Source organism: Acanthaster planci, linkage group LG05 (assembly GCF_054643075.1).
Source record: "Acanthaster planci isolate LZ-2023a linkage group LG05, COTS_SCS, whole genome shotgun sequence".
Classification (NCBI taxonomy): Eukaryota; Metazoa; Echinodermata; class Asteroidea; order Valvatida; family Acanthasteridae; genus Acanthaster; species Acanthaster planci.
In genome coordinates, this window is record NC_141781.1 from 6,189,305 (window position 1) to 6,202,784 (window position 13,480).

Below are 13,480 nucleotides of genomic sequence, written 5' to 3' on the forward strand. Positions count from 1 at the left end.
TGCACATGGAAGTTGTGCAGGAAGCACACCGTTTATTGTCTCTTTCCACAGCAGTGATCAGTCAAAGTCACAGTTCAGGCCTTCCAGCAACCAGCTGTGTAGTAGTCTGTTAAAATAACTCGGCCCCCGACTTGACCATTTTTTGATGGTGTGACAGGAATTTCAGCCATTAATCTTTACTACTCAAGGCTGGTTCATAATCTGTCAGATGGTAAATGCCACGTCATAAGAGGTCAAACTCGTCCACGGTCAAAGTTGAAATGAATTCAACTGCTGCAAGTTTGCAGTGGGAATTGTTTGCTGGGATGTTAGAAACTCTCATGTTTGTGCTTATTTTGTGTATGGACCATGAACTGGTTTACGGTTCATTTGATCTCTGCATAATAAATACCATCTGTTATTTGAAAAAAGTAGTGGACTCAAACTAAATAACAATTTATATAACGGGTTTTGCCCTTACCCAACGTATATATTAATAAACACTGTATGCTCAGTGCTTGTTCAAGAGCTTGCAAAAAAAAAGTCATAAGCTTACTCGGGTGGGACTCGAACCCACGACCTCCTGCTTACTAGTGCAGACGTCTTAACCACTCGAGGTCGTGGGTTTGAGTCCCACCCGAGTAAGCTTATGACTTTTTTCGCAAGCTCTCGGACAAGCACTGAGCATACAGTGTTTATTAATATATACGTTGGGTAAGGGCAAAACGCTTTATATAAATTAACATCTCCCCAACGCAAAAAAAAATACATCTTGAAAACAGAAACCAATATGGTTGAATATTTTCATATGTAAATATTGAGAGACACTAAGTAGTTTTAATGCCATAGAAGTGTCTCTTCACTAGTTTTCTGAATGCCATCTTATTGGTTTTGTATTTTCGACAATGCCACACCAGTGTTCAGCAACCTGCGGCTCACAAGGCATACAGACGAGAACACTTCAGTGTACGTACTCTGGGACGGGAGAGGCGGCAAACACTATGGCCTGCGTCAGTATTAAACAGCCTGCCATCACACAGAGATGCCACAATCTACCAGAATGCCCAAAAGGTAATAGGCAATGGGCCCTGAGCGGGACCAAGAGAGGGCGCAATTTTCCTAGTAATTGAGGCTCCCTTGGTGCGAAATGCACTTTGTTGGTTCATGAACTAGTGTGGGATACATGCGTAGTGGTTGTGTCACTACCAACAAAATGAACTCTGCCCACAAACACGGTTCTTTTTGACCAGAGAAGGGTACTTCTGCCCACGGCAGATGAACAGTGCCTGGAAAGCTTCAAGGCCGGTTCACACTTTAGGCAAATGTGGAAAGCAAACATCGCCAAATGTTTGCAGTGAAATCTGCTGGAGGTGAAAGGTGTTCAACTTTCTGCAAATTTGCAGCGTGAATATTTGATCTAGCATGAACCTGCCGTATGCCATGTCTGAATCACTTAGCAGCAGGTGAGAGTATCACACAAGTCTATAAGAAGTAGCTGCAGTGGCTACGGCCAGTGGATGGCATAGGTGCACATGTAATTTCCAGCTGCTGCCGTAACATTTAGACACAGTCTTACTCAGCGCATCAATGCCAGTGTGACTACTGACGTAGGACGAAATGCTGTTCTTGACAAAGAGCAGTCAAGGGCTGGGCCCAGTCAGACCGTGTGTGAATGATGTTGAATTGTCACACTGCAAAGCAATCAGTACTGGTTTCAAGAGCTGCGGTTGTTTCACCCAGTTTCATGGTTTCTTGTACCACAAAGCAAACCTTTTTCACGAACCACAGCAGAAAGCTCTACACCGGTGGTTACCATATTTCACAGGTCAGCAAGGACATTTGGGTGTGGCAGAAATCCTGCAACTAGTAGACTGCATTCCAGTGTTACAGTTGAGTCCATTAGAACTCCTTCAAGGAGTCCAGTCTAAAGATGGGAATTTACGTTAAATTTGAAAAACATTTTGAAAACTAATACCGTTTTAAACGTTCAAGCGTGTAAACGCCCCACCCTTATTGAAAATAAATGGTTGACACAAAGTTCCGCTAATGAATTCATGGTTTCCTTTGATATGACCGAGCAGTAAAGTGTTCTGAAAATCAGATTGCATTTTACAGGCACCGTTTACAATAAAAAATGAACGTCAGATTGTTCAACACATCAAACCTCTAAAAGGGGCGGTTCCATTTAAACGTCCCACCCTTAGTCCAGTCACAAATCCCTTCACAAGACCACACATACATGTAAGTAACATAGTGAGCAGTGACAAACAAATGCTTTTTGTCAAGTCATTTGAAATGGTTGTGACTTGGCCTTAAGACTAGATGACTCATGAGAGACCAGCATGGACTTGTGATGGATTTGACTCAGCACTGCAGCATTTGTCACTCTCTCTGTTTCTTGGTTCTGACAGATACTTGTGAGGACAGCATTGCCTTCTGCAGTCTCGTTAAGAGGATGAACAAGTGTCATCTAAGTGCCTATCAGTTATCCTGCTGTAAGACCTGCTCGTAGGAACATCTTTGATAGACACCACAGATGTGTCCAGTGGTCCATAATATTGGTCTGGCTATGCCAGTGCACCAAATGCTGCAGGACCAAAATGTTCCTTTTCATTCAAGAGCATCTTTTGAAGACTGGGCAAATGTGTGCAGTTCTTGTAGTCAAGCATGGAGTAACGGATTGCGCTTTTCGAATCTTCAAGCAAGGCAACTTTTTTTGGCCTGTGATTTATTTCAACTTTGAAATTTACCAAAACTCCTGTTGACTTTCTGCATGGCTGGCAAGGCGTAATTGGACATCTGCTTAAAAAGGCTTAACATTTCCAGAATTTCGGTAATTTTCATTAGTAATTTCGCCCTTTAAGATTGTGCGTGGCGTGAGAGATGCTGTCAGTTTTGTTTTGTTTTGTGTTTTTTGGTGAGGAAGTCAGATTGTTTTCAACATATTCACGTTTAGATCTGCCAAATGAAATTCACAGTAGTCACTACAAGGTAGTTCACTACTTCCAAGAATCTGAATAGGCGACCTCTGAAATGGGCTCAATTGAGAAGAAGGTGAATATTTGTATGCAGTACTCTGAGAAGATTCATTGTTTCATCGTTCGGTTTTTTAATATGTATTCTTTGTTAAATGTGCTGTATATGTTTAATAAATTATAGACTGCTAGCAAGTAATAAAATTCATGCAGTTGCTGTACGCTGTCCGCATTAACCAAGTTAATGTCTGTGGATTTGGTGGAAGGTTGTTTGTTCTTGTTTTGTTTTTTTCAATTTGAGTGGGCAAACCTCAAAGAATCTTCATTTTGCAGTAGGATTTAACGATCAATTCTAATTACATGTATGTCCTTTTTTTGTAGAAAATCTGGTGTCTTTGAATCCTATCATTGTAATCGACATACAGATACAATCAAGCTTGGTTTGTCCTTTGATCCATCAATTTGATAAGATATAAATATGTTAAGAAAGTTGGCCATTCCTGACAGTAGACTTATTTCAATTACTCCAAGGTCAGCTTTTGTGTTAGGTTCCAACTTTGTGTTAATATTGTATGTGCCATACAAATTCAACAGTGTGTAAAACTTCACCGTTATATGTAACCCATCTCTACAAAATGAGCATAAAGCCAATCTCTGCTATTTCTTATTGTGGCAGTTCAAAGCCAAAAATATTTGGAAAGAGAACCCTTCTATTTAATTCCAAATTGTCAGCACAATCGGATACTTAAAAATGTCATTTTCTAACCAAGTTTGACAATAGCGTTATTCATGCCTGGTCAGAAATTTTGAATCAGTGTCAGAAACAAAGACGCAAAGCTGCCAGAAAAATGTCACATTGTCACCTTACTGTTTATACCACTAGAAAGCTCTTTTTCAGCTGAAGTCAAAAATACCAATATCTCAATTTCGACAATTCTGACTTTCAGCTCATTTTGTGGTGACAGGTCACATATTATGGTTAATGTAGTCAGTGCCTGTTTTGCTCTCTTGGAGCAAAACCACAGATGTATTTAATTTGAATCTTTCAAGACAATAAAGAAGACTGCCATCTTGTCCCATTGATGCTGTTTGGTTTTCAATCAAATAAGACTGAAATTTTGTATATTTATAGTATTGATTCTTTTCTTTATCGCTTGATTTTGTGAAAGAGGTGTTCTACCCGTTAACAGAAAATAACTAAATATTAATAAATTTACAAAGGACCAAAAACAAATGTTTTGGATTTCACTCAATAATGAACACCTTTTCAATTTAACATGCACATCATTTTGCCTATAGGTATCATTCTAATCCTTTGCGACATTAACTTCTTTCACTGGTTTTTAATTAAAAGAAAAACAATATTCTCGCTGTATATTTATGCTTAGCCGAATCAACTTAGAGCTACTGGTTAGTTAGTTCAATATTTCGTCATTAAGAGTGGTTTCTGTACAGATATATTTATTCTGCCAGCTTAATGCGACCTTTAACATTTTGTATTTATGTGTGTAAATATGCAACAGCATTAATTGCTAGAGGTCCAAGTACATAATGTTAGGTTTTCTGGAATCGACAAAGGGTTTGGAAGTATTTCTTGCAACTCTCCCCACCCTGATTAAATTTGTAAATTTACTGTCAATAAGTCCGTCTATACTGGAATAGACACACATCAAAAAGTTGCCATTACAAGTATAGAAGTGTTTTGGTAAATTGTTTATTTTACGTGGTTACTGCTGTTGTAGGACCTAAAAGTATTTTTGGAAAAGAAATGTTTATGAATTTTTATTTTTTACACGTATGCCCTGCTATGTTATGATTGTGTTTAATTCATGAACTACAAAAATTAACTATGATGCAAGGTGAAAAATAAGCACAGGGTTTAACAACTCGAGTTTTATTATTCATTATAAACATGAAGACAAGAGAACAGCTTTGAGATGATTAGCGCCCTCTGTGTTAACAGTTTTTTGGGGACGAGGAAGTTGCAGCAAATGTTGTGTGGTACCAAGCAACCGCACTTGTAAACGATGCAAGGCTAATTTAATTAATGTAAATTGAATGGAAGAAAAGAATGTTTATCTTAAAGCATTGGAGAAAATTTGACGAAGTAATTATTCCCATGATGACAGATTGGCACGTAAATGAAGAAATGTATACCGTGACAAGATTAGCGAGCAGAAATGCCTTGCGACATCGTTAGAATAGTTTTTCAAGATTTGCTTATAAACCTTAGATTAAAAAGATGACGGCTTCTTAGGTAAATTTGCCTCACGCTGTTGACTTTCGAGTTGACTGTACACTCATGCTGGACTAAAGTTACACAATAAAACAGGAAATATGCTGAAACAGTAAAATTGTCTGATTCTTTGAGGTTTAGTGTGGATTATTGCCTTAGGTTGGTCATTAAAAATTCAAAATTTATCACCTTATATCACCGTCTCTTTGAAGTTGACCGTAAAACCATAGTTCAAGAATGTTTATGAGTGTAACTTTAAGAATCAATCCATGAGGTGACAGACAAAATGCTAGTTTCACGAGACGAAGCCGAATGGAATCGAACATTTTAGCTGTCACTGAATTAAATTATTCTTTCCACTGCACAAATGTGAAACATTATTTTTTATACAATACCTGCATTAATCCTCCTCTTTAGGAAAACAAAAATAATAGGTCCCACTCGCCTAGTAACGACCATCATGTATGTAGGCTACAGTAGAGACCCTTAACGAGACGCACGTCGACGTTCACCTAACTTTCCTCACACAGCGTTGCCGAGCGTGTTTCTTGAAAAACTTGAAACTCGTCTGGTTAAAAACCGGAACTATTACCTTAATGTTACATGGTCTTTACCCTTGTTAACAATTTAAGCGTCATGAAATTAAGTTAGAAATCCGAAACTGTTGGCGTCTGAAAATTTGGTCGAAATCAGCTGAGTGTTCCCTAACGTGGCCTATTTGACAAATTCTGAAAAACAAACAAATAATCATTTACAAAATCATTTGAAGTTGATAACTACCCATCCATAAGCTTGTACGAAAATTCTTGTCCTATTTTGCGGCACCTTTTAAAAGAGTTCATTTTGCACGTCTGAAAAAATTCGGAAAATCGGGCCAAAATAAAAATGTATCCAAACTGTGTAGCCCGAACGTAAAATCCAGATTTATGAATCAGAATAGGCCTACAAGGAGTTTGATGAAATTTCACAAATTTTGAAATTAGAGCTTAAAATATTACTCCGTTAAGGCAAAAGAAGCGAAAAATGAAAGTGCGCTACGTCAGGGGCCGCGCCACGTTAGGGTAAATCAACAATGGAACAGATTGGTGTCCAAAGTGCTACCCACTCCTTGTACATTGCAATGCTAAGGGGCCATTTCCTATGCGCGTCAACACTTGCGCCAAGTGTTGCGTATCCGTCAAAATCGCTCCCCGGCGATTTTGACGCCCGAACACAACACACACGTGTGTTAACGTCAACCAGGGTAACTTTGGCACCTTGAGGTAACTTTGGCACACGCCACACCCCCTTGTTTGTAGTTGTCATATCTTCGCAAAGAGCTACATGAATGATATGAGATTCTCTCAAATGATTCTATGGAAGTAATGTTATCATAAAATACACCTGGAAGCTTCGCCCGAAGGGTTTTTCATATGTAAAACATATATATCCGCTATTATCCGTTTTTATTGTTTTTATTAAATTTCAGGAACCTGCAAAAGTTGCCCCAAACCACAGGGTAACTTTGGCAGCACTTAGGCCTAATTAAACTCTCACAATCAAAAGAAGTGGATGGATGTTTGCTACTACTAAATTAGACTTCAGGTTTCATATGACAAAACTATCCAATTAACAATTAAATTATTTCTGTTTTGAAAAAGCAGAAATGATGAGGATTTTAATCTGCCAAAGAGTTCGGTTGACAGTATGTTAATGGAGTTTATTTTCGTATCCGTGAAAACGAAACGCATGAACGCACCTTGTATACGCAGCGCATTGTGGAAAGGAGCCTTTAGACTGGTTTCCGTCCCTACGTTATTTTCTATTTCTTCCTGGGGGGAAATGGGGGCGGAAACCAGTCAAGTGAAATCAAGCTCTATTCGATGATACCTGTAGAATAGAATGGATAATTCAATGACATGTATCAACGATCTACCAATCAGAAGACAGTGATTTACGCAGGTACGGGTGTTGTGTCAAGAATAGTGTTCCACATCTATAGTGGTAATCAGTGGTATAATGCACATGGCGTCGCTCACCGAACAAAAATAAGGCCTTTTCACATTGCAGCCTGTCAACCCAGTTTGAACTCAACCCAGGGCAAGCTCATGGCCGCACCCTGGGTTGAAATTGGATTTTCAACCCTGCATTCATCCCAGCATTGTTTCACATTTGTTTCGTGTGAATTAGGCTTATCACGGTGAGTTCAACCCGAAAATGAGCACAAACAATTTTCAGCCCGGGTTGAAGTTAATCTCGGGGTTGACGCAGGGTTGAAATTGTTCAAGTGTGAATCGCCACCCGTTTTCAACCCAGCTTCAACCCCGAGATTTGCCTAGTGTGAAAAGGCCTATCATGTGACAAACGCGCGCGTGGGACGAGTGGGTTTGTATTTATAAATGGGCCAGTTTGTTTACGCGGATCTGGATCGCAATCAGTGATCCGTCGTTGGTTCAAAGACCCCAAAAATGGATGGAGCGAACTAGCGACGGGGTCGAGATTCAGATCTGTGTGAAACAAACTGGCCCAATGGGTTTTGGGTCCAATGAGCCAGCTCGGTATTGAAACAGTGCATGCTCAGTACAAGGCTACTTGGCAACAGCTAGGCGCACAAGCAATAATCTGTCCCATCAGCGCAGCCATATATATAAATTGGCTCACGCGTACTTTGTTCCTGAATGACCTTGGCGCTTTAAAATAACGAACTTGCTAATAGATGAACAAGAACAGACCGAATTTAACGCAGGCCAAATTTCATGGTACACCGGTTTGGACTTGCATTTTTGACGTCAAGGTAAGTAATATAAAATATCTAGTAAAAGTTGAACATATTTTCAACTCGCATATTTCACAATGCACTATAACGACAAGCTTCTTCACTGTCCCATGAGACTTGACAAGGTTCATGCTCATACATTTCCCTGATGACGTACTCCCATCTCTCGTGTCTGTCTTGTCTCCTTTCACTTTGCCACAGCAGGGCACTCAATCTGTACCACTTCTGTTTGCGTCACTGGATGAAGATCTAGAGATCTGTTGTACGGCAACTGCTTCACTCGAACCCCCTTCATACAATTTCTGTTTAAATAAAATGAGCGGAAACTTGCGTTGGCGCCGCGTCTCCTTGGTTTCTGTGTTTTTGTACCCGGAGCTCATCTGCTGTATGATCCATCACTCAAAAACATACACAAGATGGATGAGAGAAAGGAGCGGACCTTGGCGACAAGAGATACATACTCCAAACTTGTCATTTTGCTAAAGTTTGAGCAATTCGGGAGAGCAGTTCCCAAATGATATATCTTGTCTCGACTGTGCTGTCAGGTGGACCATTTTGTCGGCCGCACCACTAATTTCAAAGTGGAGTGGGCTGGGGTGCTAGTACCATGCAGCCAAGAAGAGACGTCGCTTTTATATTTCGTAACTGTTAAAATGGTCGCATCCTACGGACGAAAAAAAACCACTTTATCTTGTTTAAACGATTCATCTCGTTTACACGACTAAGTATCTCATGTAAAAGACATAAATGCAGATGTCTCGTTTAAAAGAGCACTATGTCGTTTAAACGAGATAAAAATCATTTTTTTCGCGTTGGCAGGAATACGCTTCCGTAGCATCCCACGTCCCCGAAGGACCACGCCACTGGTCTGAACCAAAGTTTCAGGCCATTTACTGTCCATTTTCTTCCAATTTTATGTTTTATCACACTGATTTCCACCAAAGGGTTTGCCAAGCTATTCAAAAAGGCGTTGTTAAAATATTTCTTTTTTCTCTCTCTCTATGTGAGAGTGCAATGACCTTAGCCCGATCGCATCAATGAAGTCCGCCCTCACTCTGTAGTTCCCTGCAAAAGTGACTAAGCAATATAAAGGCGAACTGGCTTGAGACTCCGCGTCCGTGTCTTCTTCCGAACTGTTTTTTTTTTTGTCGGCGCTCGAGGGTTCCTGGGATTGCATCTAAACCGAGAAAAAAAAGGAGAGATGAGGTGGTATTACTAAGATCGGACAAACGAAAGGCAGGCTAATCATCAGTTAAGAACAGTTCATTCGCCAAATCTCCGATTACTAGTTGAGCTCTGTCGCTGATTCCACGTTAGTGACTATCACTGCTATCGATGGGGGAGTGAACAGTTTTAACAAAGGATTTGTATTGGACAAGAGTCACTGCCAGAATTAAGAGACGCCCAATAGTAATCTACCTAATACATGTATTAATAACTCTGCCGGTGAGTTTACGCGCTGTTCCATTGGCTAAAGGATGAGTGACGTCAAAGCGGCCCTGCCATTCATTCAGTCCTGGGTAAACATAAGCTTGGTACGGTGGACGATTCTTTAGGCGTGGACTCTCTATTCATTGTATGTTTAGCCGTGGATATCCGGAAATTACTGCAGAGCGGAAGAAAGAGTGACTTAGGGAGAGACTGAAGTGAATATGAAAATGCAGTCACGTGTGAAAGGAGTTCAAATTTGTGCCGCCTTGGGCCAACCAGCCACGTGCTACATGGTGAAGTGTTAGATTTTATAATGCGAGTAAAACACGTAGCGTTGTTTCGACAGGGCCATCAGTAACTCCATCGCAATGGTCGTCAGTGGTGCGGAACCTCTCGTCCAGCAGCGAAAGTATTTAATTTCAGGTTTTCACACCTCTGATATTGGTCGGTGATGATCGCTCCCGGGCTTTTCATTGGCGCTCTGGGAATCGTCAATTCCAGGGAGGGAAACTTTTGACGAGTCTCGGCCGAGACCACTGGATCGGCAACCTGGCAACGGTCTGCCGACTCAATTCAGGAAGAAAAACTGAGGAGAAGTGGTGGCTGACGGTGAGCACTGAACCTCGCCCACTGGTTGCGAAACGCAAGGCCCAGGCTTGAGCCAAAATAGAGAAGTAAACGTGATTTCATCCAAATCACATTTTACTTCTTTGCAGTCGAGAAGCCCAATCTAGATTCCTTGCTGTATCCTGAGAAGAACTTATGACTGTTCTTTGGAGTTTTATTTGAACAATTTTTTTTCTTGAAAACACCGTGAACTTCTGTTGCTATGGATTTGGCGGGGATTGTAACAACCATCTGCATTCTGGTGTGGCTGATCGGCACGGTGGCCATTGTTCCGACCGAGGCCGGGAAGAATCGAAACAAGCCCCGAGACAAGAACAGCAAGAGGGGCGACTCGGACCGGGGCAAAGACCGCGAGCAGCGACGCGACGGGCCCGAGAAGGGACGGGACCGGGGGAGTCGCCGCCGGCAAGGGGGCACGAGCCGGGACAGGGAGAGGAAAGGGAGGGAGGTAGAACAACTCCGCTGCCCGCCCTGCGAACAGCTCCACTGCAATCCCAGGAAACCCTCCAAGCTGAATTGCAAAGGGGGTATCGGCGCGGGGATCTGCGGCTGTTGTCCACGCTGCCTCAAGGTGGAGGACGAACTGTGCGGCGGCAAGTGGAATTACCTGGGAAGCTGTGATGCGGGATTGGAGTGCGTCCAAGATGTCATGCTGGGGGTACAAACTGACGTACCTCGTGACCAAAGAAAAGGCATCTGCAAGCCAAGTACGTGAATCCAGTTTTATATTTTCCCCAATCCTTTAGCATTTTTAATAGAACCAACTTACACGCAAGACTCTATAAACAAAAACCCAAGATGACACAGTTTCGATTGAACCTTGAGTCATAAACAATCATCTCCAATTACTTCGTAATGTTATTAGCCTATAGCGTCATTAATAATAGCTTATTGTGTATACACGAACCCGTTTAATCATCGTCACAAAATGTTGATTGGTATAGAACATAACCCTTTTCTCTGGCCCGCCGATGATTGCCAGAATAATTTTCCAATTTGGGTATAATATCTGAATTAATCACATCAAATGAATTCTTCGCGTCTATTTGAGGGGCGGTACATTTGCTTTGTTTCACCGACGTCACGCCAACGCAACATTTTCAACATTTTTCCTAAAGCTCATATTTCGAAATGCCAACACATTACGTGACCGTCAACTAGTCCAGATCTTTTGAACAACGGGAGAGCGGTATGCAGCTCCAAGGATCCAGTCTCAATTACTAAACACTTTTTAAAATTCGCACAGAATCACACTCCAAGGCTCTCTCGGAATTTTTGTATTAAAGTGGTTGTTGTGGCAACGTACTGGCACGCATTCTTCTCGATTCTCTCTTTGATGAGCGACAGAACTTCGACATTTTTATTATTATTTCCACGGTTCCAAACTCGTAACGAGAATACTTGGCATTCCGCGTAGTCATTTTTTTCCCTCACTGTCCCTCATTCTCTTTGAAGTCCAAGGTTACGAGGTTCTTCTGTCAAATGGCAGAATTTAGGTCTCGCGGGGAACGCCGCCCGACGCAGATATTAAAAGCATGTAAGCCAATATGGGTGTTAACAGTTCGAAACCACCTTCACCAACAACCGTGCCCAATGGTACCCTGCCGTAATATTTGGGGGATAGATTTACACTGTATTCTGAAGAGATCGCTTGATTGAATTATGGGTGTTTTTACAACTAAAATTGCAGTTGGTGACTTCTGCAGTGAAAATGAATCCCTATGTTACTCCGTAAAATACACAGAAGTAATGGACCTTTAGTTTCGAAACAGCTGTCGAACAAATATCATTATAGTTCTAATGACAATCGCAGAGTATAAACCTTCCTTCATCAAATGTTCTTCTTCTCCCGTCTATAGGCCTACTTAAAGTCAACTAAGACATTCTTTATTCGGACATATTTTTCACCATTTTACCACGAAAAGGTTATGCGTTTTAATTTTAATACCTGAGTATAAAAGGTTTTTTTTTAATTGACAAACATCGAAATGACAAACTGATTAACAAGATGACACTACCAGGTGAAGACGTTAGCTTGGCGGAATTTCCCCCGCCAAGCTACCATCAACGCATCATCAAGAGAGAATTAGAGGGCGCTGGTGGCTTGTTTGACAATTAATGTTGAAAGCGGATGAGATGCACAGCCTGCGGTGGGGGGGGTGTTAAGTTAGCTCAAGAAAAAGGGAGGAAAAATGGGAAACTGTGATGCGTTTTCTTCCAAAATCAGACATAAATGTATTGATTTTAAAAAGCCTAACCCCCCCACAAAAAAACACGAAAAACACGCTGATTTTCTGCTTTATTTTTTTCATGAAAATTCAAAGAAAGTGCTTGAGCAAGAGTTTTTCTGCAAATTCACTTTGAGAAAAAGACACTTGCCTCCGTGTCGTCTTAAAACGAGAGATGAATTTCCCATAGACTACTAAATAAGACCAGTTTTCCCAAATGATGGTTATAAAGGAAAAGGTAAAAACAGGCTTGTAGCCACTGGTATCTTAAATTGTGGTCTGTGCACATAATGTTTTACAAAAAAATTGTCTTTGAGTTGAACTATGGAGACACGCGTCGCGTTTTCCAGGTAAAACGGGAAGGACCGATTGTGACATTTAAAAAAAAATTCAAGACGAATTCAGGGCAGTGGTAGCGAAAACATACACTGGTTACAATAAGGTTTACTTGGAAAGGTTAAACAAACACCACTCTTCCACCGCAAAGTCAAAAGGAAATAATATATTAGTCCTGCTTTCTACGGCGTGCTACAAGTTTTGCTTCCCTTTCTGACTTTCTTGCTTCGGGCGAAATGAGGGTTCCACCAGTTTTGCAGTAAATATTTGCATCAATTCCAAGTCGTCTTCCCAGATGACCAGCTGCATCCCATTTCGAGAGTGTCAAGTGTTGTCTTCATGATAGACTGAACCATCTCCCCTTCAATAATCTAACCACTGCTCGATTTCAGTGAACCCAATCTTTGATACTTTGTTTGGATGGCAAATTCAGCACCTTGATTGAACAAATAAATTCATTCTTGTAAATATGTCCATTCGAAAAGTTTGAAATGTAGGCCTACGGAGAAACTTTATATATTAGGCCTACATATACTCGTCTTTTCACACCATACCAAATATTTGACCTGCTGTCATGACAGACAGTTAACCATGTTCACCATTTACGGTTGCGTACTGACTGGTGTCTGGTTAAATGCACAAATTAACGTAGGTACACGTAGCACCTTGATATAAGCCTAGGCCTATACATACCTCATGAGATTGTATAGTAATAGAAAATATTACATGACTTTTTTCGCAATACAAAAGAAAGTTATGAATTTAATAGCCTGTTCTCTTAATTACGAGAAAATCCAACGAAATGGAAAATATAAAGCAATCTGGACATGACAAAGGCCCTTTACTCGAATACGAGCTGCACTGCAGTATTGTACGGTACAGACCGTAAATACAGGTCTACGGGTGAACTTCC

General features: G+C 40.9%; 3 protein-coding genes across 5 annotated transcripts in view; 2 read left to right on the forward strand and 1 right to left on the reverse strand.

The window, feature by feature from the left end:
- LOC110987210 (ADAMTS-like protein 1) overlaps window positions 1-5,308 on the forward strand; it is a 109,055-nt gene extending 103,747 nt beyond the window's left edge. For all 3 annotated transcript variants that reach the window (XM_087136430.1, XM_022249744.2, XM_087136431.1), the window contains exons 20-21: window positions 897-1,050; window positions 2,391-5,308. In XM_087136430.1, coding sequence (XP_086992556.1) covers window positions 897-1,050; window positions 2,391-2,491 — 255 coding nt within the window. In that variant the 3' untranslated portion in view covers window positions 2,492-5,308. The remainder of the gene's footprint in view (window positions 1-896; window positions 1,051-2,390) is intronic.
- A 3,439-nt stretch (window positions 5,309-8,747) lies between these two features.
- The window catches only part of cdk7 (cyclin dependent kinase 7), a 72,697-nt gene continuing 67,964 nt past the window's right edge, over window positions 8,748-13,480 (reverse strand). The window contains exon 11 of the mRNA XM_022249780.2: window positions 8,748-9,122. The gene's annotated coding sequence lies outside the window, so the exon portion shown is untranslated. The remainder of the gene's footprint in view (window positions 9,123-13,480) is intronic.
- Window positions 9,501-13,480, forward strand: part of LOC110987238 (cysteine-rich motor neuron 1 protein-like) — a 45,115-nt gene continuing 41,135 nt past the window's right edge. The window contains exon 1 of the mRNA XM_022249801.2: window positions 9,501-10,710. Coding sequence (XP_022105493.2) covers window positions 10,206-10,710 — 505 coding nt within the window. The 5' untranslated portion in view covers window positions 9,501-10,205. The remainder of the gene's footprint in view (window positions 10,711-13,480) is intronic.